At 48.1% G+C, this 27,582-nt stretch overlaps 3 protein-coding genes across 3 annotated transcripts; all 3 read right to left on the bottom strand.

Annotated features, from left to right (window-relative positions):
- Positions 1-1,679: 1,679 nt before the first annotated feature.
- Positions 1,680-26,660, bottom strand: LOC142204134 (E3 ubiquitin/ISG15 ligase TRIM25-like). The gene is made up of 2 exons (XM_075275400.1): positions 25,733-26,660; positions 1,680-2,288 (listed from the first exon to the last, which is right to left on the bottom strand). The coding sequence occupies exons 1-2, from the start codon at positions 26,655-26,657 to the stop codon at positions 1,954-1,956; spliced, it is 1,260 nt and encodes a 419-aa protein (XP_075131501.1). The 5' UTR covers positions 26,658-26,660; the 3' UTR covers positions 1,680-1,953.
- LOC142203123 (E3 ubiquitin/ISG15 ligase TRIM25-like) lies at positions 2,365-3,213 on the bottom strand (the record flags this gene model as incomplete). Its single annotated transcript, XM_075273620.1, has 1 exon — positions 2,365-3,213. A coding segment is annotated over exon 1 (849 nt), but the record flags the coding sequence as incomplete, so codon positions are not given.
- On the bottom strand, positions 19,723-20,964 carry LOC142203118 (E3 ubiquitin/ISG15 ligase TRIM25-like). The gene has a single exon (XM_075273611.1). It carries the CDS (start codon positions 20,962-20,964, stop codon positions 19,723-19,725), a length of 1,242 nt encoding a protein of 413 aa, XP_075129712.1.
- Positions 26,661-27,582: the final 922 nt, after the last annotated feature.

The raw sequence follows: 27,582 nt of genomic DNA, 5'->3' as shown, positions 1-27,582 counted from the left end.
TAGAAAACTATGACGAATAGATACAGAAAGTATATTGGAAAATGGTATAGCTTTTTATTGTACATTTGTTTATTACCATTGGTCTGAAAGTGGCCAACCCCTTTAAGGGGTCTCTGTGTTGGACTTTTGACTGGTTAACAATAAGTAATGGCAGGTAGGTTGGCAGTGGGACCTGTCATTCCACCCCCCTCCAGTCCACACTTTGGGGATGTTGTGGCAGCAACTCAGCTACTGAGAGTCTCCTCATCAAGGAGGTTTAAGAAGTTGCTCCAGCAGCAACACTTTGGGCACAACTTGGCTGGAGAGCTAACAAAGAGGTCATATATTTGGAGCTGTGTCCTGAATGATTCTACTGGCTTTTGATTTCTGCTATTCTAGGTGAGGTAACCTATTCTATATTTAGTTAGTGCCTAGCCGGGCAGGGATTTATTTTGTATTGCTTCCTTTGTTTTTCCTCTACCTTTGTTTTGGACTAAAGAATCTGGACTTGTGTGTCCTTGTCACCCCACCTAGCAACCCCACACCCTGACAGTGTATATATATACCCCATCTCCAGGAGATAACACCACCATATATACATATATACCCCACCTAGCACCCCCAGACCCTGACAGAGGTCAAATAGTTTAAAACACACACCAAATAAATTTTGTTGAAATAACAAATGTCATATTACCGCCACATCTAAACCATGACCACAATGCCCACCAAAAAAACAAGTGTGTTTACAGCACAAAAAAAGTGCCAACTTTTGGTGCAAATGCTAACTCATACCCCTTTTCCCCAATAAGCCAGGCCCCATTGTCTGACACCATAAAAATGGTCTAAAACAGGGGTGCTCACACTTCTTCAGCATGTGAGCTACTTCCTAAACTGATTAAGGCAAAAGATCTACTACCCACTTCTTGTGGGTGGGACCGGGGCGGGTCTGTGGGTGGGACCGGGGCGGGCCTGTGGGCGGGGTGGAGCATGTCTGTGGGTGGGGCCGGCTTATGGGCGGGGTCTGCGCGGAGAGTGAATGCAGGAGATAGTGTTCTGTGGCCGCACAGGGATCCCTGCTGTCTGCTTGTTCACAGCGCAGGCTGAGCATTATCTCTGGACACTGGCAGGCTGGGGCTGGGGCTGCGGCAGCCCTGCCTGCCAGTGTCCGGAGATGACTCTCAGCCTGTGCTGTGAACAAGCAGCACCCCGGCTCCCTCCATCCTTAAGAGCGGGGAGCGCGTCATCCCCCGGAGCTGCTGCTGCCCGGCCTGCAAGTGTCCGGAGTGCTTGTTCACAGCGCAGGCTGAGAGTCGACTCTCAGCCTGCGCTGTGAACAAGCAGACACCGGGGATCCCTGGCTGCATCCCACGATCGACCCATACGTCCTTCGCAATCGACATATTGGGCACCCCTGGTCTAAAATGATTGATAAAGGATTACAAGGCATCTCCATCACTTTGGCACAAATTGTGGCAGAATGTTGTCATATTTTCTTTTCTTAATCCGCCCCATTGACTGAAATCTAAGTAGTAAACACATAAGACATTCCCTTTAAGAAACCATTTTATTAGAGACAATTCAGCAGTAGATATGCAAAATAAATCCTAAAAAATACAAGAAATGTTTTGTTATAATTGTAATAATTTTATGTCAAACTTAAACTTTAACATCAAATCTATAACAAATATTTAGTCCGTTTGGTCGTCCGACACCCACCGCACATGTGATGGCCAGTTAGTGGCTGTTACTATACAAGGCAGCTGTAGGACGATTCAAAATCGTTTGGGGTGGAAGACGTTTTGGGAACTCTTTCGGTACGTCCCAGGAGGGTGTTGGGGGTTTGGGTGGGAGGGGGTATTTTCTCATCAGCCCTGTAGGGTGAGGGAAGGGGAGGTCACTATTCTCAACACAGATGAGCTTTGATGATGGTGGTACGTATTGCACATATATTTGGGGGTTTTGAGGGCTTATTCAGGGTGGGCAAAGGGGCGTATTCTCATCAGCTCTGTGGGGTGGGGGGATACCAGGTTTCTCTGTCAAAAAAGCAGTAGGCATTATTGGGGTTTTTTTTTTTTTTTTTGAGCCTTTCCCAGAAATACCGTGAGTCCTGGGGGATGGGGGGATTTCCTTTCTTAAGAGCACAGGGGACGGTGGGGGGTGGGCATTTTGAGGACTTTTTTGATCTTCAATGTTTTTCTGATCTGCAAACATTTTCTTTGCTTTATTTACAATATCTTGCAGCCCTGTGTGTAATGGGTCTGAGAGGAGACCCAAAAATCTATCATGTCCCCCTGTGTCCTCATCACCTCCCTCCTCCTCAGGATCACACAAGTCACCTGTGTCTGGTTCCTGTAAGACAGTCAGTGGATCAGTCATGTTACACAGCTCCTCAATGTGCCGCATCTTCATGGACAGCTCGGCCTTCTTTATTTCCAGATTCTGGATCAGAGCAGACAGTGACAGTGACCGCTGCTCCTCCTGCCTGGAGATCTCACTCAGGACCTTCTTCTCCAGGTCGTCCAGTTGTCTCCTGATGTCCATAAACAGGGCAGTGACTCTCTCGGCTTCTCCAGATGCTTTCTCTTGAGCTTTTCTCCTGCTCTCCTCCAGACTCTGGACTCTTTCCTCAGTCTCCTCTCTCTTTCTGGTCAGTTTCTTGAGAACATTTCTCAGTTTCTTCTTCTTCTTCTCAGAGGCCTCATCCAGCATCTCCACCCGATGTCCTCGATGTTTTCCATCCAATCTACAGGACACACAGATACATTCGGCCTCCTTAGTACAGTAATATTCCAGGATCTTCTTATGGACAGAACATTTCCTCTTCTCCAGGTTGGTGCTGGGATCAGTTAGGACGTGTTCTGGTGACTTGCTGTGGACTCTCAGATGTTCATCACACAGAGAAGCTTCACAGAGTAGACAGGACTTCACAGCAGGTACAGGAGAGTGAATACAGTAAGTGCAGAAGATCCCGGTTTGTGTCGGTAATGGTTGAGAAGAGAATAAATCCTCAATTATATTACTTAGAGTTATGTTCCTCTGCAGTACAGGCCGCACCTGAAACTCTTCTCTACATTCAGGACAGGAAAAAACTCTAGGCCAATGCTTTATATTCAAATGCTGACCAATACAGACCCGGCAGAAGTTGTGGCCACATCTTAGCTTTACAAGATCGGTAGAAGTGCTCAGGCAGATGGAGCAGTGCAGCTCGGCTCTCAGGGCAGAGGACGCCATGGCTGACTGGTTTTAATAGAAATGGAACAGGAAGCTCTATTACTTTATATCTGTAGGGACTCCACCACCTGCAATAAAAAATCAGATAATAAATGGACTTTGGAATTTAAAAATGGTTTAGCATAAAGTTTATTGCCACTTCTACAAGGATAGATTCTTATTGGCAGTATTGCATATAGGATCTAGGATTTCACATGGTTCAAGCAAAGATTAAAGATGTTGTCTGGGTGTGAAGAATATCGCCTTTACCCCGCGATCACCATTCTTACCTCCTACTCACACCCCATAAGGTCTAGTTCACACAGGCAAAGAGGGGGCGGATTATGGCGCTGAATCCACGTCATAATCCGCCCCCTCACAATGGAGGTCTATGTAGACCACCAGGCTACTTTTTTCCGTGAATCAACATGCCCTTTCTTCAGGCGGACTCTGCGCCTCACGACACCTCCCTCTGGAATAGGCCCATTCATTTGAGCCTACTCCAGAGCGAGAGCTATGACGGGATGCCGTGCATTGCACCGGCATCACATCGCAGCAGCCACCCCGGAATATGTGCACGCGTAATTGCGGGTGAACTTAACCTAAGTGTTCTGCGTTCATAGGGTAATATGAGACAAGCTTTATTAAGTTGATATATTTATTAACCTGAGTGGGTCGGTCCTAGCCACTAACATATACAGGAATACATATCAGTGGATGTCAAGCAGATAAAGGTAAAAGCACAATACAATACATAAAAAGTGTGCATGCTTAAGTCAGTAATAGAGCTATAGTCTGTTTGGCTTCCAGGATCAGAACTCAACCTGTCCCCCCAGGTGAGACCATATACTACCCTGGTCTCCTCCCCTGAGTGATGTCACAAAGAGGGAAAGTCCTGCCCTTCTTCTTGAAACCAAATAACTATGAACAGTCATATTTCCTTGCCAGATGACCATAGAGTCAGGGCAGGGGGAACAACAGGATTTGTGGCCAGACCCCCATCGTGTAGACACCAAGGATGACACCCCAATCTCCTTTGGGTAATGAGTCCAGTGTCTGGACCTTTTTCCTGCTCCCAACAATACCTTGTGTGGGCTTGTTGTGTGCGCCTTCATATTGCACACCTGAGGAATTTGTCAGGGCAATGGTAGCCTGTTCTCCTATGGAAATATTATCCTAAAACCATATTTACTGTGTAGTTTGGGTTACAGGCACCAAGTCTGTAGTTTGTGTACTTAGAGGTCTTTCAACACACAACTCCAGGAGGCCTCCCTGCTATGATAATGAGTTTAGCATGGGTATGCAAATGGAGCTAGGAATGGAACAACAAAAGGGCTGTGATACAACAGACAGGGCTTGCTTACAAAGCAGAAATGCCACATTCCTAATATGAACAAAGTGTAATACACAAAAGAAAAATACAGGACTGAAACTACATAACTGATGGTCTTTTCATCACACATGGGGCCCCCCTCCCCCGGTGAGGTTAATATTTTTATTGCCTTAGGTTAGGCCATAAACACCTGACCTGTTTGGAGCTGCTTCGGGCACCTGTCCTATATATAATACAGGATGAGAAGCAGAAAGCTATTCTGTGTATTGTGTATCATATATATGTTACCGGCAAAGTATGATATCCGGCATTCTATAGAATGCCTAAAACTAGCCGGCAACGTATGAAATAATTCGTCATGTCACACATTGCCTAGGCATTCTAAACAATGCCGGACGAGAAGCCGGCAAAGTATAAAATGCTAGGCGGCGAGCTACCTTCATTCTCGCTTCGCTTCTAGCGTATGAAGCCGATGCTGCTGCTTCTGCACACGCAAGCGCGATCCAGACGACGGTCTATTTCTCTCTGCCTCAGGCGCTTACACTTCGCTAAGCAGCATCTCCGATGAGCTCTCTGTCTCTCTCTTACACTCTCTCGCGCATGCGCTTTGCAATACCCGAGGGTCTTCTTTGCTCTGCCATTGCCTCAGGTGTTTTAGTTCGGTCAGGTTTTGTTCGTGAAGGAAAATATGGGAAGGGGGAGTATTATCTGCATTAACTAACTGTCTAATGACCACTCAGTGCGTTTTGGGGCTGAGCTGTCATGTGATTACCTGTTACTTGGACTTAGCAATGAGCGGGTTTAGGGATAAGATGTTTAATTCTTTCAATCAGTTGTGATCTCACATTTTATACATTGCATGGTTGGGTTTATTGCGGAGTCAGAGGCACCTGATCCTACCATACTGCAGATACCACAACTTCAATCTGATGGACCCCAATTGTACGGTAAGGTGGAACCCAGGGACTATCGGTGGCTGAATCGCTATCATGTGATGATGACTGAAGGAAACAAAAGTCAACTCATTTCTCCTGTTAACGAAGGCGTCAGTATCTACTAGACCAGGGGTGGGCAATTAATTTTCCCATGGGGCCGCATAAGAAATTGAAACTATGCTAGAGGGCCGCGCCACAGCAAATTTAGCTCCACCCACTTCTACGTTGACTCCGCCCATTCCCAATCATCTTTCCATGTGCCCCCACAAAGTATAATCCTCCTACAGTCACCCGTACATTATATGTCCCCACACTATAATGTTCCCTTCCAACTGCCCCACAGTATTAAGTCCCCCTCCTGGTGCCCCAGTGGAAACTAGAGGGGACATGAAGCTGGGACAGCTGGAGGGGGACATTAAACAGTGGGGGTAGTTGGAGGGGGGCAATAAATTGACAGCTGGAGCGGGACATGAAACTGGGGGCAACTAGAGGGGGACATTAAAATCGGGAAGCTGGAAGCAGACATTAAACCGTAGGGGTAGCTGGAGGGTGACATTAAACTGGGGGCAACTAGAGGCAGACAGGTCCCCCTACAGCTACCTCCACGATTTAATGCCCCCTCCAGTTGTCCCCAGTTTAATGTCTTCCCAGTTTCATATCCCCCTTCATCTACCCCCAGCTTCATGTCCCCCCTCCATTTCTCCCTCAGTTTCATATCCCCCTTTATTTGCCCCCAGTTTCATGTCCCCCCTCCATCTGCCATCTCTGCCCCCAGATTCATGTCCCCTCCATCTCTGCCCCCAGATTCATGTCCTCTCCATCTCTGCCCCCAGATTCATATCCCCTCTATCTCTGCCCCCAGATTCATGTCCCCTCCATCTCTGCCCCCAGATTCATGTCCCCTCCATCTCTGCCCCCAGATTCATGTCCCCTCCATCTCTGCCCCCAGATTCATGTCCCCTCCATCTCTGCCCCAGATTCATGTCCCCCCATCTCTGCCCCCAGATTCATGTCCTCTCCATCTTTGCCCCCAGATTCATGTCCCCCCATCTCTGCCCCCAGATTCATGTCCTCTCCATCTTTGCCCCCAGATTCATGTCTCCACATCTCTGCCCCCAGATTCATGTCCCCCATCTCTGCCCCCAGATTCATGTCCCCTCCATCTCTGCCCCCAGATTCATGTCCTCCACATCTCTGCCCCCAGATTCATGTCCTCCACATCTCTGCCCCCAGATTCATGTCCCCCATCTCTGCCCCCAGATTCATGTCCCTCCATCTCTGCCCCCAGATTCATGTCCTCCACATCTCTGCCCCCAGATTCATGTCCCCTCCATCTCTGCCCCCAGATTCATGTCCCCTCCATCTCTGCCCCCAGATTCATGTCCTCTCCATCTCTGCCCCCAGATTCATGTCCCCCATCTCTGCCCCCAGATTCATGTCCCTCCATCTCTGCCCCCAGATTCATGTCCCTCCATCTCTGCCCCCAGATTCATGTCCTCCACATCTCTGCCCCCAGATTCATGTCCTCTCCATCTCTCCCCCAGTCTCATGTCCCCCCCTCCATCTGCCATCTCTGCCCCAGTATAACATTCCCCTTCCATCTCTGTCCCTAGGTTACTGAGACACACAGACAGACAGACACATATAGATATAGACACACACACTCTCCAGCCTACCTTATGACACACACCACGTCTCCATCTTCCTGCCGGCACTAAGACACGCCCCTAGACACGCCTCCCTAGTCAAGCTGTGCGGGCCGGACTGAATCACTCAGAGGGCCGGATATGTCCCAGGGGCCGGGCTTTGCCCAGGTCTGTACTAGCCGCTATGACATCACGGACTCCCAGTTATTCTTTCACGCCACTTCACGGAGCAGCAGCGCGTTCTGGGGCTTTTTCATACTTTGCCTAAGTAGCGTTCGGCATTCTATAGAATACCTAGGCAAAGTACAGAACGATTCTCGCATTTCATACAAGAGGGGACATTATACTGTGGGGGAATATCATATTAGGGTGACTTTAGGGGCATTATACTGTGTAGGGGGGTAAATGAATGGGAATGGGCAGAGTCAAAGTGGAAGTGCTGCACATTCTGTCCCTCTTTCTTTCCTTTGAAAGTTAGGCAGTATGCAGTGGCGTAACTAGGAATGGCGGGGCCCCGTGGCGAACCTTTGACATGGCCCCCCCCCCACCAACGTCGAAGAACTCGACTGACCCATTCCTATGCAGTCCTGCGCACTCTATTATCCCCCATAGTGGCCCCTGCACTCAGTATTATCCCCCATAGTGGCCCCTGCACTCAGTATGATATCCCATAGTGACCCCTGCACTCAGTATTATGTCCCATAGTGGCCCCTGCACACAGTATTATTCCCATAGTGGCCCCTGCACACAGTATTATGCCCCATAGTGGCCCCTGCACTCAGTATTATCCCCCATAGTGGCCCCTGCACACAGTATTATGCCCCATAGTGGCCCCTGCACACAGTATTATGCCCCATAGTGACCCCTGAACACAGTATTATGTCCCATAGTGACCCCTGCACACAGTATTATGTCCCATAGTGGCCCCTGCACACAGTATTATGCCCCATAGTGACCCCTGCACACAGTATTATGTCCCATAGTGACCCCTGCCCACAGTATTATGTCCCATAGTGGCCCCTGCCCACAGTATTATGTCCCATAGTGGCCCCTGCACACAGTATTATCCCCCATAGTGGCCCCTGCACACAGTATTATATCCCATAGTGACCCCTGCACACAGTATTATGCCCCATAGTGGCCCCTGCACACAGTATTATGCCCCATAGTGGCCCCTGCACACAGTATTATGCCCCATAGTGGCCCCTGCACACAGTATTATATCCCATAGTGGCCCCTGCACACAGTATTATATCCCATAGTGGCCCCTGCACACAGTATTATCCCCCATAGTGGCCCCTGCACACAGTATTATGCCCCATAGTGGCCCCTGCACACAGTATTATGCCCCATAGTGGCCCCTGCACGCAGTATTATATCCCATAGTGACCCCTGCACACAGTATTATGCCCCATAGTGGCCCCTGCACACAGTATTGTGCCCCATAGTGGCCCCTGCACACAGTATTATGCCCCATAGTGGCCCCTGCACACAGTATTATGCCCCATAGTGGCCCCTGCACACAGTATTATGCCCCATAGTGGCCCCTGCACACAGTATTATATCCCATAGTGGCCCCTGCACACAGTATTATCCCCCATAGTGACCCCTGCACACAGTATTATGTCCCATAGTGGCCCCTGCACACAGTATTATATCCCATAGTGACCCCTGCACACAGTATTGTACCCCATAGTGGCCCCTGCACACAGTATTATGCCCCATAGTGGCCCCTGCACACAGTATTATGCCCCATAGTGGCCCCTGCACACAGTATTATGCCCCATAGTGGCCCCTGCACACAGTATTATGCCCCATAGTGGCCCCTGCACACAGTATTATGCCCCATAGTGGCCCCTGCACACAGTATTATCCCCCATAGTGACCCCTGCACACAGTATTATGTCCCATAGTGGCCCCTGCACACAGTATTATATCCCATAGTGACCCCTGCACACAGTATTATCCCCCATAGTGACCACCCATAAACAATTATTATACTCTATATATCTTTTCAGACCCCAGATTATAATAATTGGAGACCCAGGGGAAGAAAAACATTTTTAAAAAACCCTCTGTTACTCACCTATCTCCCGGCTCCTACGCTGTCGGCCTCCGAAGTAGTCGATCTTTAATGATGTCAGACATCACATGACCCAGGATGCAGGCCCAGCTCATGTGACGTCGGACGACTGGGTCGAAGCCTGCACGGATCGTGGAAAGGTAAGTAACAGTGTTTTTTATGTTTCTTACCTCTCCCGGACCTCCGATCATTATACTAGGGGGTCCGAAAAGACCCCCTAGTATAATGATAGCAGCGGTAGCGGCTGTCACGGGCCATTATGTCCAGGCCCTGTGGCAGCTGCCTCTGCGGCTATGGCGGTAGTTACGCCACTGGCAGTATGTGAATATTTGAATAAAGACTCTAAACCCCAACTACACCGGGGTACTTGCTTTGAGGTCTGCAGCTTGCCCCCCCCCTCCATTCCCCCTTGATTCAAAACCCCACACTTGGTATAGCCTAGGGCTATCTCAGACAACTGGGCGGGGTCTGGGAGACTTAGGTCTCCAGAGGGACTGTTACTGCCTCAGTCTAGTCTTAAGTGTGACAATGAACAGAGCAGAGCTGGGGAGAGTGATGGTGCTCGGCCTAGTTGATGGCACGTCATCCACTACTACTACTCCCATCCTCCAATTCCCTCCATCTGGGCTGCGGCAGTAAGACTGTTCTGAAACCGCCATGTTAGTTGTCTCATTCCAGAACTCTGTAACCACCAAGCTCGTTGTGAGATCTGCTGTTCTCCAGTTACAACAGAATATGAGTCTTTGCTATTTCGCAATAACCTAAGCGAGGAGCCACTCCAACCCCGGCAGCCATAAGATCGTTTACTTTACACTAAGCCTCCTATACATGACCATGTTATAAAAATGGCTGACAGACTTACCAGGAAATGTCTTTAGCGTTATATCAGCGGTGCGTGTTTCATCTCAATTAATGTCAGATCATATAAAAGAACTTTAGAACCATCTATAACCTGCCACGTCACCCCAGTGAAACACATGTTCCCAGTCACTGCCTCGCTCCTCCGTACCTTGTACCTCCAGCTACAGCCCTGAGAAGGCGGCAGGTCCTGAGCCATATGCAAAGTACTGCTGAAGGTGTTTTCGCTTTGCAGGGAGGTGTCTTAGCAGTAACCCCTTACATCCTGATGCGATTGATTACTGTAATGCCAACAATAAGTCACCATACATATTCTGATCACTCTTCGGCCGTGCACATTAGACCAGCTGGCTGCGTAAGACTGTGTTCACACCTGCGCTGGAGGCATCGCCGCAGAAACCAATGAAAATTTTCAGTGGACAAAAAAATTCCTGCACGGAGCACTTGTAGATGGGGACATTAATGTGCCCCTCCAGCTGCCCCCAGTGTAATGTCCTCCTCCAGCTGCCCCAGTGTAATGTCCTCCTGCAGTTGCCCCCAGTTTACTGTCCCCTTCCCGTTGCCCCCAGTGTAATGTCCTCCTCAGCTTCCCCCAGTTTACTGTCCCCTTCCCGTTGCCCCCAGTGTAATGTCCTCCTCCAGTTGCTCCCAGTGTAATGTCCTCCTCCAGCTGCCCCAGTGTAATGTCCTCCTGCAGTTGCCCCAGTGTAATGTCCTCCTGCAGTTGCCCCCAGTTTACTGTCCCCTTCCCGTTGCCCCCAGTGTAATGTCCTCCTCCAGTTGCTCCCAGTGTAATGTCCTCCTCAGCTTCCCCCAGTTTACTGTCCCCTTCCCGTTGCCCCCAGTGTAATGTCCTCCTCCAGTTGCTCCCAGTGTAATGTCCTCCTCCAGCTGCCCCAGTGTAATGTCCTCCTCCAGCTGCCCCAGTGTAATGTCCTCCTGCAGTTGCCCCCAGTTTACTGTCCCCTTCCCGTTGCCCCCAGTGTAATGTCCTCCTCCAGTTGCTCCCAGTGTAATGTCCTCCTCAGCTTCCCCCAGTTTACTGTCCCCTTCCTGTTGCTCCAGTTTAGTGTCTCCGCCCAGCGACTCCCACAATTTAATGTCACCCTCCAGTTATTTTCTTTATATTATTATGAGGGGGCCATCTTGCCCGAGATTCTGTACTAGCAGTCTACTATTAGGCTTAGTTGCCAAAGTAAAAATTGCAGGATTAGTTATGCTGTTTCTTGCTTCACCTGGTGGACTTAATGCCCCCCCCCCTTTAATCCTGCCCCTTTTAGTAAGCATCCCTTATACCCCTGTGCCCATGAGGACTGGAAAGGACAGGGCTCTATATCTACGGTTGACGTGGTATCTAGCACCCTTGTATGTCAATGGAGGAAGTGTTGGAACTCTGCCGCTATTGTTTTTCTACTTGTCCTAGTGTCCTGCATTTAAAGGTACAGCCAAAACACTGCACCCGCGCCGGGGGCACCAGAGATTAATTTGATACTCATTAGACTCATCTCCAGGTCAGAATTGTGAAAGTGGGCACAAATGGTTATAAAATAGGGCGACTAAACCTAGTCTATAAGGACCTGTGGGTGGTTTACTGTCCCAAATGGACCCAATAGGTTCCCTTTAAGACTGGAGTGGATAATGCCAGTCTTAATAAATTTCCCCTAATATGTTTATACATCTATGAGATGACACATGCAGACCAAGCCTGGCCAGATTTAGTACTTTCTCAATTTCTTAGTACTTTTCTACTTACTAGACTATTATGGATAATGGCAAACCCAAAGCAATCTCAATACTAGATAAAAAAAACAAAGATACCCGCAAAAACTCAAAGCACCAACTAAGTATCAATGTATAAATAACACAAAGAATTCTTTTGATTTTAAATCTAAATTTATTATTACAAAAAGGTTTTTAATTGTAAAAAATATTGGTATCAGGAAAACAAACACATAAAAACATTTAAAAACACACAACAAGAGTGGAGGTCGCACTGGACTGAGCAGCTCCAGCAGTAGGTGTATAATCTGCTAGTGGTGTAGGGGATGAGAACAGCCGCAATAAATGTGTGTATAGAGAGGCCCAGTATTTAGTATATATAAATGGAAATAGGCTCCTATTGCCCACAGTATCACAAGATTAGGGCACTTAATTGAAAAAATATATCTGTAGCATTGCAAAAATCATACCCCTATCACATACCTCCCAACTTTTGAAGAACTGAAAGAGGGACAAAATTTAGCCCCACCCACTTTTGTGTTGACTCCGCCCACTCGTTAATTTTTCATGTGCCCGCACACAGTATAATCCTTCTACAGTCACCCGTAAATTATATGTCCCTCTTCCATCTCTGCCCCCAGATTCATGTCCCCTCCATCTCTGCCCCCAGATTCATGTCCCCTCCATCTCTGCCCCCAGATTCATGTCCCCTCCATCTCTGCCCCCAGATTCATGTCCCCTCCATCTCTGCCCCCAGATTCATGTCCCCTCCATCTCTGCCCCCAGATTCATGTCCCCTCCATCTCTGCCCCCAGATTCATGTCCCCTCCATCTCTGCCCCCAGATTCATGTCCCCTCCATCTCTGCCCCCAGATTCATGTCCCCTCCATCTCTGCCCCCAGATTCATGTCCCCTCCATCTCTGCCCCCAGATTCATGTCCCACATATCTCTGCCCCCAGATTCATGTCCCACATATCTCTGCCCCCAGATTCATGTCCCACATATCTCTGCCCCCAGATTCATGTCCCTCCATCTCTGCCCCCAGATTCATGTCCCTCCATCTCTGCCCCCAGATTCATGTCCCTCCATCTCTGCCCCCAGATTCATGTCCCTCCATCTCTGCCCCCAAATTCATGTCCTCTCCATCTCTGCCCCCAAATTCATGTCCTCTCCATCTCTGCCCCCAGATTCATGTCCCCCATCTCTGCCCTCAGATTCATGTCCTCTCCATCTCTGCCCCCAGATTCATGTCCCCCATCTCTGCCCCAATGTCATGCCGTCCTCTCCTTCATCTGCCCCCAGATTCACGTTCCACCTCCACATTAAACTTACCTTCTCCTCCGCTCCCTCGCCGCCTCTCTCGCTGACACATGCGGCTGAAGCTGCTCGCGTGCTCGCTTCGCCGCTGCGTCTCTCTCTCTCGCTGACACATGCGGCTGAAGCAAGGAGCTGACCTGTGTCAGCTCCTCGCTTCGCTGCTGCCGCCGGCTCCTGGCTTGTAGACGCGATGTACAAGCCAGGAGCCGGCAGCAGCGGTGAAGCGAGGAGCTGACACAGGTCAGCTCCTCGCTTCAGCTGCATGTGTCAGCGAGAGAGAGACGCAGCGGCGAAGCGAGCACGCGAGCAGCTTCAGCCGCGTGTGTCAGGGAGAGAGGCGGGCAGCGGCGAAGCGAGGAGCTGACCTGTGTCAGCTCCTTCCTTCAGCCGCATGTGAGTTGAAATCGGGACATACCTCCCTCCAACCGGGACCGCGGGACATGTCACCCAAATCGGGACTGTCCCGCGGAAATCGGGACGGTTGGGAGGTATGCTATCACCACTATATAGTAAGAGCATATAAGGTAACAGAACCAATGTAAAGTTACACACACATGCCAGTATTACATAAGCCAACATACATAGGACAAAATGTGGAGCATATACATGAATCACTGCTCACCAGCTGCGACCTCCACTCTGAGCCCCGACGGACCATTTCGCCCCTGCTTCTTCAGGGGGCTACAGAGTGGAGGCAGGAGGGGAAGCTTTTATAGGGTACACAATAGTAATTAATGGCACCATTAATTCATTCAGGTGCGGCTCCCGCATAACAATGGTGCGAGAGCATCACATGACAATGCTTGAGCTAATCAAAACAGTAGGAGTGTCCAAAGGGGGGGACACATACAGAGTGTATAGAAGGGAAAACCACAGTCACCGCACATATAAACCAAGAGCAATATCTTATATACGCCTGTGTATAGCCACCAGAGGGGGGGGGGGGGAGTAAACTGTGAGTGATGTTAATATACACAAAAGGTTTTCAAAAAGATATGAACTATTGTTACAATACTACATATAAGATAAAGAGGTAACCCAGCAAGGTTTTTTTTCCAAGATAAATGTGATAAAGGTGCAAGAAAAAAATTTTTTTTTTGTGAAAAGTCAAGTGAAATATGCACTCGAATAAAACAAATGTGAAAACGTGAATTGAAGATGCCAATGAAATTCAATAAGACGATGGCAATAAAGTGAAAAATAAGTGACAATATAATAGTGAAAGTGTGCAAAAAATAAAAGTATGTCTGTATAAGTTAAGTTAAGTTAAAAATAAAAAATAAATTTGGAAAAATTAAAAAAAAAAAAAAAATAAATTTCTTTTTATTGCAAATCTACAAATATGGAGTCCATATGTAGAAGGCTCCGATGGTAGAGAACGATGGCTGCAACTCTCCACATATGTGATCCCTTCCGTCTCATGGCAGAAACACTGAAAAGAATGTTTTATTTATTTACATGAGAAAAAAACATAATAAAGTATAGTAATACAGTAAAGTGTAAATATTATGTTTTTTTAGCCCTTGTAGAACCGCGGCCAGGTCCCACCTGGGGACAAGTGATCTCCAGGGTGCATGAAAGGTAGTACTGACCTTATGGTTTCCATGCGAAACCGCAGCCTGCGGATGAAGTGATTCAGATACCTGAGATCGATGATCATACGCCACTCGCCTGATGGCTTGGGGACCAAGAAGACTGGAGAACAGACGCCTGTGCCTTGATCTGCGTGAGGAACCATCTCTAGCGCGGCCTTGTCCACGTACTCCTGAATCAATCTCTCCAGATGAAGTTGTTTGGGGCCCTGAAGAGGGTGGGTTCTTACCATCTTCTCTGGCGGCTGGGAAACAAAATTAATTTTATAACCTTCCTGGATCATCTGGATGACCCAGGGGTCCCGAATATTCTGCCGCCAGGCCTCCACATAGTGGGAAAGACGACCGCCCACCCCAGGGGAGGGGGGGGGGAGTAGGAAGGGGGGGTGTACTGAGAGGGAATTAGAAGGGGGCATTCTTACGGCCATTAGATGAGCCCCGACCTCTTCCTTTCCCAGATCGCCGCTGGCCTCTGGTGCCTCTTCGAGTGCCTCTTCCTCGAAAGGAGGTACTCCGACCTTCAAGGGGCTGTGGCAGGTTCTTGCTCTTAGAGTCGGCCCAGCCTTCCATGATGTGGTCGAGCTCCCTTCCGAACAGCCGTCCAGGCTCAAAGGGGAGACCACAGAGGCTATTTTTGGAAGTAAGGTCAGCCTTCCAGGGCTTCAGCCATAGGGGTCGGCGAGCCACAGTAGCCAGTGCCATGGATCTAGCCGCCAGACGGGTCTGAAAATGGGTAGCTTCTGTCAGGTGATCCACCAACAGCGTGATGTCGGACACTGCCGCGAGGAGATCATCACGATCCACGCCGGAATCGATGTCCTTGGCCAGGAAAGACAGTTCTGCGCGTAAGCCAGTTGCTACCTCATTCGCGACCATGCCCAAAGAGGCCTGGGCAGAGGCGGACGAATATACACGCCTCAAAGATCCTTCGACTCGGCGATCCATGGGGTCCCTGAGGCCCGAGCCGTCCTCTGATGGAAGGATGGAGCGCCTTGATAACTTGGCCACGGCGACGTCCACCTTTGGCGGGGGACCCCACGCCTTTAGTTGACTCTCAGAGACGGGAAAAAGTGCCTTGAAGCGTGTGGATGGCGCAAAGGATCTCTCCGGGTGCCTCCATTCGCCCTCCATCAGGCGGAGCATCTCCGAAGAGGGCCTGAAGGTACGAGACCTACGGCTAGAGCCTTCCCCGCCTTCCCGGTCTCTGATTCTTAGGGTCTTGAATACTCTGGACATTTTGTCCAGGGGAAAAATCTCCTTCTCCTCCTCCGTACTAGAAGACGACTCCACATCCCTGAGGCGCAGCTTTCCCAGAGGCGGCAGGGACAATTCGCAATCCAGCCATGGCCTCTTGGCCAGGGAGACGGCTTCCATTCTTTTCATGGAGTCCTGGACGTACCCCTTCACCCAGGACACCATCTCTCGCATGGGAGTTGTTTCAACAGAGGGAGCCCTGCACCCCTGACAGAAGCGATATTGGGAGTCATCAGGCAGCGGCACTCTACAAGAAGCGCACGCCAGATGCTTCCTTTTGGAAGTAGCCTTCCTTCTAGGCGGAACAGTGGAGGAAGAAGAAGACATTCTGAGGAGGAAGAAAAGGGATACACTAACTACTTACTACACTCAGAGATGCAACTCTCCAACCCCCCCCGGCCATGTCCACCAAACCTTAGTCAATGAAGACAGTTCTCCAGCACAGAAATTGACCAGGGAGCTTCACCAACTGATGTGCTTGCAACCGGAGCGACAAACAATAACTGAAGCTCTAAGGGGACTTAAATAGGCCAGGGGGCGGGGTTTTGCCCGGAGCCCCGCCCAAGGGGTAGGGGCTACAACGGAGCCAGAATCTCATGAAAAAAAGGGGAGGGGAGAAGACAGGGGGAGGGGGATCTGACCCAGGTATGGTCCCCAGGATTGGGGGACCCCCCTCCCGAACTACCGTGCAATGCTCGTGTCTAGGGGTTGTTCTCTTCCCGTCCGCCGCGAGACCCGTGCACTGCGCATGTGCGGCGGACCCTGTTAGACGGCGGACCGGAGGAACCTGAGAAAGGTTGCTAGGTCTAGCGTTCCTAGGGGAAGCCCTGACCTGGCGCCCCAGTCGGACAGGAGCGTGCACGAGCCGGCAGGGTCCCCGCCGGGAGAAGGGGACCTCTGCTGAAAAAAGAGGATGTCCAGAAAAAGATCTTCTGCTGTCAGGTACCGGTGGGGGAGAGTAGTGGACCCCTATAGGAGGTCAGAACATCTGCTCCCCCCCTGACCACCTGTCCTGTCCCACAGGACAGAAAAAAACACAAGGGAGGAGCAGGTCTTCCGGCCTCTTATAGAGGTCAAAAGCTGTTAGGTAATTAAAAATTCCACCTGTCCTAACAGCTCATAGGGGCAGGAATACCCCAGTTGTGCTGCTGTTGGGCGTAGGGGGAAAGGCGTATATAAGATATTGCTCTTGGTTTATATGTGCGGTGACTGTGGTTTTCCCTTCTATACACTCTGTATGTGTCCCCCCCTTTGGACACTCCTACTGTTTTGATTAGCTCAAACATTGTCATGTGATGCTCTCGCACCATTGTGATGCGGGAGCCGCACCTGAATGAATTAATGGTGCCATTAATTACTATTGTGTACCCTATAAAAGCTTCCCCTCCTGCCTCCATTCTGTAGCCCCCTGAAGAAGCAGGGGCGAAATGGTCTGTCGGGGCTCAGAGTGGAGGTTGCAGCTGGTGAGCAGTGATTCATGTATATGCTCCACATTTTGTCCTATGTATGTTGGCTTATGTAATACTGGCATGTGTGTGTAACTTTACATTGGTTCTGTTACCTTATATGCTCTTACTATATAGTGGTGATAGGGGTATGATTTTTGCAATGCTACAGATATATTTTTTCAATTAAGTGCCCTAATCTTGTGATACTGTGGGCAATAGGAGCCTATTTCCATTTATATATACTAAATACTGGGCCTCTCTATACACACATTTATTGCGGCTGTTCTCATCCCCTACACCACTAGCAGATTATACACCTACTGCTGGAGCTGCTCATTCCAGTGCGACCTCCACTCTTGTTGTGTGTTTTTAAATGTTTTTATGTGTTTGTTTTCCTGATACCAATATTTTTTACAATTAAAAACCTTTTTGTAATAATAAATTTAGATTTAAAATCAAAAGAATTCTTTGTGTTATTTATACATTGATACTTAGTTGGTGCTTTTTATTATGGATAATGGAAATGAATATCAGCCTCATCCTCACCATAGACCACCTTTGATAATAGATAATAATATTAACCACTTAATCACCCTAGACCATTAGATGTACAAGCTTTGATCTGCAATACCACTGTAGACCACCCAAAATAATACATGTGTAATATCACTGACCACTAGACCACCATATGCAAAACTGTGTGATGTAGTACATGTAAATTAAGGGAATTGTTCTGTTGAGGCTCCTAGGAATATATCTATAATACATAGTGTATGACACTGTCAGGGCTCCTAGGAACCTATCTATAAAACATAGTGTATAATACACATGCAGATACATATACACACACTTCCTTTTCCTGATAGGCCACGCCTCTTTCTGGTATTAATTTCCAGTTGACAGACAAGTCATAAAAATTCTCTAAAATAATAAATAAATGCTCACAAGGCATACTTTACATACTTTTTGGGGCACAAATTATGGCAGATTTTTGTCCTAGTTTCATTTCTCAATCTGCCTCATTGTGTCTTTCCTACAGACTAAAATCTAAGAAGTAAATACAAGAGACATTGCCTTTAAGAAGCCGTTTTATTAGAGACATTTTGGCAGTAGATATGCAGAATAAACCACAAAAAAATACAAGAAATTGTCAGTTACGTATTTTTAATTGTAATAATTTCATGTGAAACCCAAAATTTAACCCATAATTTATAATATTCCCATCATCCAAAGTCATAGATAAATCCTCAAGCGGTATTAACCCCTTCATCACCCTACACCAGGGGTTGTCAACCTGTGATCTGCTTGTCTAAGAGGGTAAGCACCATGGCTGAGAAGAACATTGTCTCCACAGCTCAGTAAGGATTTATACCCATGCCCGGCTGCGGGGGCCATCCTTACTTTAAAGGGGTTGTCCCATCACAAGGATCCTATCTATACTGCTTATTAATGTGAATGTAAGACTTTTCCTAAATACATTGCTTCAGCAAAACTGCTTTGTTTGGCCACTATCTCACTTTATTCATTTTTTGTGGCCACAGCCCTGACCTAGCTGCTCATGAGTCAAGTGATGTATCTGCTGCTCTCAGGGTGGAGGGAGGAGGGGCTAAGTGCACGGGAGCGAGCCTGGAGGGGGGGGGGGTGGTAGTTTAAGCTTTGGGGGGAAGGGGCCACCAATACAGGGTTAGACGCCAGCACAGATGACAGCAACATCGCTATGCTTCTGCCCTGCATGAAGCCAGCAGCGGCAGAAGCGATGCTGTTATTCCGGGGGGGGGGGGGGGGGGGGAGCGGAATAACAGCATCGCTTCTGCCGCTGCTGGCTTCATGCAGGGCAGAAGCATAGCGATGTTGCTGTCATCTGTGCCGGCGTCTAACTCCCCGGCATCCGCTGTAATAGAGAGGCGGATGCTGGGGATTGTTAGACGCCGGCACAGGTGAAGCCAGCAACATCGCTATGCTTCTGCCCTGCATGAAGCCAGCAGCGGCAGAAGCGATGCTGTTATTCCTCTCCGCGGGGTCACATATGCAAAGCCAAGCGGCGAGATGCCGCCGGCCCTGCGTGTGCGCTCATAGCCCAGACTAGCCTTCACAATGCGAATACAGACCCGACACCCTGTCGAGTCTGTATTCGCATTGTGAAGGCTAGACTGGTCTATGAGTGCGCACGCAGGGCTGGTGGCATCTCGCCAATTGGCTTTGCATATGTGACCCCGCCCAACAATGACGCAACAAAGCCGGAAGACAGAAAATTTCACAGAAACGAAGACGGGTAAGTATGCGACGTGGGAATATCCCGGCTGCCCAACCAGGATATTCTAGAAGGTTAGAAGTGAAATAAACTTTACCACTCATCGAATAAGTTTGCATCACAGTAAGGATAGCTAGAGGACTGACGAGAAATAGCAGAGCGACTTAAAGTTTGGTAGGGAGGCGTCTGTACAATGGGCGTCTGTACAATGGGCGTCTGTACAATGGGCACACCAACAGATAATTTGTCTAAACTTAATTGTAGATCTTTTGTTCCCTTCACATAAAATCTTGACATGACTTCAGTCAAAATACTAAGTAATCCTGTGTGTAATATATTAGAGATCACAGCCACGTCCAGATCATCTACATCATGTGTCTTATCATGTCCCCCTGTGTCCTCATCACCTCCCCCCTCCTCAGGATCACACAAGTCACCTGTGTCTGGATCCTGTAAGACAGTCAGTGGATCAGTCCTGTTACACAGCTCCTCAATGTGCCGCATCTTCATGGACAGCTCGGCCTTCTTTATTTCCAGCTTCTGGATCACATCAGACAGTGACAGTGACCGCTGCTCCTCCTGCCTGGAGATCTCACTCAGGACCTTCTTCTCCAGGTCGTCCAGACGTCTCCTGATGTCTATAAACAGGGCAGTGACTCTCTCGGTTTCTCCAGATGCTTTTTCTTGAGCTTTTCTCCTGCTCTCCTCCAGACTCTGGACTCTTTCCTCAGTCTTCTGTCTCCTTGTGATCAATTTCTGGAGAACATTTCTCAGTTTCTCCTTCATATTCTCCGAGGCCTCATCCAGCATCTCCACCCGGTGTCCCTGATGTTCTCCAGCCAAACTACAGGACACACAGATACATATGGCATCTTTAGTACAATAGTACTTTAGAAGTTCCTTATGGACAGAACATTTCCTCTTCTCCAGGTTGGTGCTGGGATCACATAAGACGTGTTCTGGTGACTTGCTGTGGACTTTCAGATGTTTATCACACAGAGAAACCTCACAATGTAGACAGGACTTCACAGCAGGTACAGGAGAGTCCACACAGTTAGTGCAGAAGATCTCAGAGATTTCCTCCCGACATGGCTCAGTATGTAGGAAATTCCTCATGATGTTATGCAGAACTAAACATCTCATCAGTACAGGCCGCTCCTGAAACTCTTCTCTACATTCAGGACAGGAATAAACTCCAGACTGGTCCTGTGTATCCAGAACACGATCAATACAGAGCCGGCAGAAGTTGTGGCCACATCTCAGCATTACAGGATCAGTATAAGTGCTCAGACAGATGGAGCAGTCCAGCTCGGCTCTCAGGGCAGAGGACGCCATGGCAATGAAACTACAATTCTGTGACACTCAGTAATAACAGGGCGGGTTTTGTACTTGAGCCTACAGGGCAGGACTGAACAACACAAGATCAATACCGACCTGGCAGAAGTTGTGTTATAGCATCTGTATAGGGAGGCAGATGGGGAACATCAACAGACTATACGGTGGGGTATGTCCCACCACCATAAACTTGAGGACCATAGAAAATGTTTTTCTATTAAGTTCTTTAAGATAAGATAAGGCTGGAGGACGCAATGTGATAAGCGAGAGAGTTCTTAAAATGTGTGGAGACCAGCTGTGTGGTGTTATTACACATGTACAATATGAACCTGAAGCTTGGTGTGGTATCACAACTGTGGAAAACATCTTGTGTGGCACCAGTTCCAAAGACACCTCATCCGAAGGACCTCAACGGCTACCGACCTGTAGCACTGACATCCCACTTAATGAAGGTCCTAGAGAGACTGTTCATGACAAATCTCCGACCTCTAGTGAGCTCTGCCATGGTCCTCCTCCAGTTTGCCTATCAACCGGGCATTGGGGTAGATGACGCCATCATCCACCTTCTTCACAGAGCTCTCGCTCACCTGGAGAATCCTGGGAACACTTTGAAGATAATGTTCTGTGATTTCAACACTATTCGGCCAGGGCTACGGATGGACAAGTGAAGTTCCTGCTATACGCCGTCGACCTCCTACTCCTGGCCCCCACCGAGAAAGACCTTAAAGAAAGCCTGCTAGTGCTGGAAAAATTCAGCACCACATGGGCTCTACCCATCAACCACAAGAAGACCAAAGTCATGGTATTTCAGAAGAAGGGCCACAGCAAAGCCCCCACCCCACAATTCACACTGAACGGCTCCACACTGGAGAAAACCAACAGCTACACCTACCTGGGGCTGGAGCTCAGCCAATCAGGAAGCTTCAAAGCGGCAATAGAAACCCTGAAAGCCTCAGGAGGCCTTCACTTCACTGAGCCGGTACAGACTGAGCGCCCACGACCTAGAGATCAAAACAGGCCGACACAGGCAGACGTACAAGCCACGGGAGAACAGACTGTGCCAGCACTGTGACCAGGGGGCCCTAGGAGATGAGACCCACTTCCTGCTACACTGCACCAAATACTCAGCTGTGAGGGCCGTCTACTACCAAAGACTCTCTTCCCACATCCCAGACTTCATATCTGCAGACGAGAAGAGGAAACTCTACATCCTACTGGGAGAAGAAGAGGCCACTGTGGAGATCACTGCCCAATACGTGTCCAGCTGTCACCAAACGAGTAGAAGATGAGACGCATGGATTATCAAACCACCCATCCGCCATGGAAAAAACAAAACAAGGACACCGAGCGCACTAAGTGTAGTATTAAAAGTTTAAAGATGGATTTGTAAAACCGGGTAAATTTTAAAATAGACCAGATGGCCTATCACCATATATGGTTGTGGACCACCACAACACTTGAGGAACGTGATAAGGTGAGAGTGGCAGTGGTTCAGTCCATCACCGGTGAACTGGGGAGATAATGGAGAGGGGTAGAGGACCAAGGGTCCGTTGGGGAAGAACTGCGCTCACTGGTGCGTGCAAGAAGAAGGTGAACCAGAATCCAGATAAAAACGATTTATTGAACGTTAAGAATACAGCATACAGCACGACGCGTTTCGGTCCTAACACTGGCCCTTTCTCAAGTGCAAAAACGAGAGCTCACACAACTTTCTCCTTCAGTTTCTCTCACAGGACTCTCCACAGCTTCGAATCACTGCCTGAGGAAGGAGCAAAAACAAGCCGAGCAGTGATTGGAGGAGGCTCAGCCAATCAGTGTTAGCCCATCCCCCATGGACTACTAAACCCACCACCCACCACCCAAACACCACTAAGCCCCCCCATCACCCGTCTACCCCATACCCACCGATACCCACATGCCCCAAACAAGAACGATGAGACCCTAAGGACACTCAAACCCCCAACCCACGAACCCCGTACCCACTCCCTTCCACCACCCCCAACCCCCTTTTTGCTTTGGCAACACGAAATGTTTTATTCTTTGGTAATGCTAATAAAGCTCATTTGTATCTTGTTGTATCTTGTATCTTGACAAGCTGGACCTTGTCGGAGTGGACCCTCACCTGTCCAACTGGATCCTAGACTACCTGACAAACCGACCTCAGCATGTGAGAGCCCGGGACTTTGTTTCGTACACTGTGATCTGTAGTTCGGGGGCACCACAAGGTACAGTTCTTGCCCCTTTCCTCTTCACACTGTTCACTGCTGACTTTAGTCACGACTCATCCAGCTGTTACTTACAGAAGTCCTCCGATGACTCTGCTATAGTAGGCCTCATCACTGACGTTGATGATAGGGAGTACAGAGATTTTAACTGGGACTTTGTGGACTGCAGTCAGCGGAACCACCTCAGGATTAATGCTGGGAAGACCAAGGAGATGGTGGTGGACTTTAGTAAGCAGAGAAGTGCTCCGACCCCGGTGGAGATCCAAGGGACAGCCATAATGTCCGTGGTGAGCTCCATGTTGGAGAATAAATCCCACCTCATGTATGAGGCCGTGATAGCACTGGGCAGTCCTGTCAGTGACTGACTGCTTCACCCCAAGTGAGCGCTATCGGAGATCCTTCCTCCCAACCGCGGTCAGGCTGTATAATCAACATCAGGCCAAGCGAAGATCACTCCGCACAGAGAACTAAATGATCCTGAAGTCTTCTCTTATTTTAGTTGCTATGACTCCTAACATATTTTCTATCTGTTACTCTGAGCTTGTATGTGATCTTTCTTGTAATATATTACTGTATTATCCATGCTCCAGGCTTACACTACGGAGGAAGTCTGCCCCGTCCTGTCTCTTCTATAGACTGAAATATGATTAGAAAATACCCGAGACATTCCCTTTAAGAAGCCTTTTTTTTTTTTTTGTAGCAAACAAGTAGAATTAATCACAGAAAATATAATTGGAATAATAATTTTATGTGGACATATAAACTGTAATATAATCCCATCATCCACAAGTCATTCCATTTACATAATCTCATAGACAAAACCGCTGATCCAAGGGCATGTATGTTTCCTCACACGGCTACCATATGGCGGCACATTGAGTAATATGGATCCATGTTGTACTGTAAAGGGTCCATACACCAGCTGGTACCTTCTACATGAGAAAATTTGGTGGTTTTTTACCTCATAGACACATTTACCTCATTTAATAGAGCCCAGGGGTTAGGGCAGTGGGTTACCTATTTAATGGATACCGGACTCTGAGTCCCAAAGTGGAATAAACCCCATTGCAGTGAGCTCCCCCTAGTGGTGGGTGCAGGAAGATAAAATATTATTACATAAGTGTCCAGCTGTATGAATGGAGGGAGGAGATTTAGAGCAATGAGTCAAAGCTCCGACCCCTATATGTACAATTTACATTCCCCCCCACCATTAACCATTTCATCATCCCAACCCATGTAATAATAAACTATATAATTACCATATATGATATGTTAACCCCTAAACCCCCAGGGTTTCAACCCATTCAACCCATTCTGTGTCCCGGCCTGGACCATCATGTATAATGGAAATGAATATCAGCCCTTTCAACACCCTAGGCCACCTTGGATAATAGATATTAATATTAACCCCTGTATCACCCTAGACTAGTAGATACGTATATTAGGCATTAGCATAAGTATCATAGTAGTATTACTGGACCACCATCTGCAGGACTGTGTGATGTAGCATCCTCTGTAAATGCTCCAAAATCAGGATTACGAATATCTAGTATTCGGATTTACCCCGCGTGTAGGTAACTCAGACATGGTAGACCTAGGACACGTACTCCAGTAACATCATCCCTCTTCACTATGAAGTAGACATGACATGCTTATAATCATTCCTAACAAAGGTTGCGTCATTGTTCATCATATCTGTAGCTAAGACTAAGACCCGACAAACTAGGAATGATTCCTAACATCATCCTTCATCATATTTAGAAGCTCAGGAGATGCTTAAATAGTAGGTCCCTTCAACTTCGGCGTGACAGACTTAGAAGGATTCCCAACAGGGGTAGCATTATCCCTCATCCTATTTACAAAATCAAGAATTGCTGTAAAATTTAATTCCTGAAACTTGGGACCATTCCCAATAGGGGTAGCATTATCCTTCATCCTATTTGTAGGCTCAGGAGATGCTTCAATAGTAGGTTCCTTCAACTTAGGAACAACAAATTTGGAACCATTCCCAATAGGGGTAGCATTATCCTTCATCATATTTGTAGGCTCAAGGGATGCTTCAATAGTATGTTCCTTCAACTTAGGCATGACAAATTTGGGACCATTCCCAATAGGGGTAGCATTATCCTTCATCACATTTCTAGACTCACGAGATACTTTAATAGTAGATCCTATCAACTCAGGTACGAGAAACTTGGGACCATTCCCCACAGGGGCAGCATTATCCGTCATCATATTTGTAGATTCAGGAAATGCTTTAAAAATAGTTTCATTAATCTTACGCTTGGAAAACTTGCAACCATTCCTAACTGGGACACCATCATCCTTCACCACGAATATAGACTCTGGAGATGCTTCAAATGTATATACCTTAAACTTAGACATGACAAACTTGGAGGAGGTGTCAGCCTTCCTTCCTATTAGATTAAGTCTAGACTTTGTTGTATCCACAATGTGTAGTAGTCCTGTGTGTATTATGTCTGAGATTAAACCTATACCTCCATCAAGGCCCTGTCTATCATGTCCCCCTGTGTCCTCATCACCTCCCCCCTCCTCAGGATCACACAAGTCACCTGTGTCTGGATCCTGTAAGACAGTCAGTGGATCAGTCATGTTACACAGCTCCTCAATGTGCCGCATCTTCATGGACAGCTCAGCCTTCTTTATTTCCAGCTTCTGGATCACATCAGACAGTGACAATGACTGCTGCTCCTCCTGCCTGGAGATCTCACTCAGGACCTTCTTCTCCAGGTCATCCAGTCGTCTCCTGATGTCTATAAACAGGGCAGTGACTCTCTTGGCTTCTCCAGATGCTTTTTCTTGAGCATTTCTCCTGCTCTCCTCCAGACTCCGGACTCTTTCCTCAGTCTCCTCTCTCTTTGTGATCAGTTTCTGGAGAACATTTCTCAGTTTCTCCTTCTTTTTCTCAGAGGCCTCATCCAGCATCTCCACCCGATGTCCTCGATGTTCTCCGGCCAAACTACAGGACACACAGATACAAGCAGTGTCCTCAGTACAGTAATATTCCAGGACCTTCTTATGGACAGAACATTTCCTCTTCTCCAGGTCAGTGCTGGGATCACATAAGACGTGTTCTGGTGACTTGCTGTGGACTCTAAGATGTTTATCACACAGAGAAGCTTCACAGTGTAGACAGGACTTCACAGCAGGTACAGGAGAGTCCACACAGTAAGTGCAGAAGATCCCGGTTTGTGTCTGTGTTGGTTGAGTAGACAATAAATTCTCCATTATATTACGTAGAGCTATGTCCCTCATCAGTACAGGCCGCACCTGAAACTCTTCTCTACATTCAGGACAGGAATAAACTCCAGACTGGTCCTGTGTATCCAGAACACGATCAATACAGACCCGGCAGAAGTTGTGACCACATCTCAGCATTACAGGATCAGTATAAGTGCTCAGACAGATGGGGCAGTCCAGCTCAGCTCTCAGGGCAGAGGACGCCATGGCTGACAGAGTAAGAAAGTGAGGAACAAAGCCACAATTCTATGGCGCTCAGGGATAAGAGGGAGGACTTTGTACTTGAACCTACAGGGCAGGGTTTAACAACACAAGATCAATACCCACCTGGCAGAAGTTGTGTTATAGGATCTGTATAGGGAGGCAGATGGGGAAGATCAACTCACCCTCAGATGAGCAGACGCCATGGCTGACTATACGGTAGGGTAAGTCCCACCAGCATAAATTAAGGTAACCCTTCCTATCTCGGCTCAGTTGACTCCTCTGACACCCACTCCTCCATGTACTGTCCTTTCTATCAATCAATAAAGACTTTAAAGGGGTTCTCCAGGGATAGGCTAAGATTGGTAAGAGAGCACAGATGCCACCATGATCCGTGTGAGGAAAATGTCACCCGCCATCTTGGGCCTATGTCACCCCACAAACCTGGCTAATTGGGAAAGGGGCATCAAATAAGGTGCCAATTCTTGGGCAACCAACACCTGCCTTGTTCTGTATCCTCTCATATACATGGACACCCAATGTATGTACACTAAACAGGGAGCGGGGAGTTACCGGCAGACCCCCTCCCCTGGCATTGCCTTATCATCCCAAGAACACAATGACTGAAATCCCATTACCTGAACCTTAGTTCCATTGGTATCTGTCATCAGGGAATAGATGAGAGGACCCAATAGATATCAGAGGGTCGGCCAAACCTGACAACATCGGCCAACATACATATGTGCACAGGCTGCTTGAGCTTACACCATACTTGGCAACTCTCCCAAAACCACCGAGAGGCTCCTGCAAAAAAAGGGTTGACGTCCCCGGGCACCTGAATCACCTGGACCCAACAAAATGCTCCTGTAACCGTGACATGGGCAATTGATGTGGGCATGGCTGACACATTTGCCACAAAAGGGGTGTGTGA

The sequence above is a fragment of the Leptodactylus fuscus genome, chromosome 5 (genome assembly GCF_031893055.1).
Source record: "Leptodactylus fuscus isolate aLepFus1 chromosome 5, aLepFus1.hap2, whole genome shotgun sequence".
Taxonomy (NCBI): Eukaryota; Metazoa; Chordata; class Amphibia; order Anura; family Leptodactylidae; genus Leptodactylus; species Leptodactylus fuscus.
This window is presented reverse-complemented; position numbering and strand designations above follow the sequence as displayed.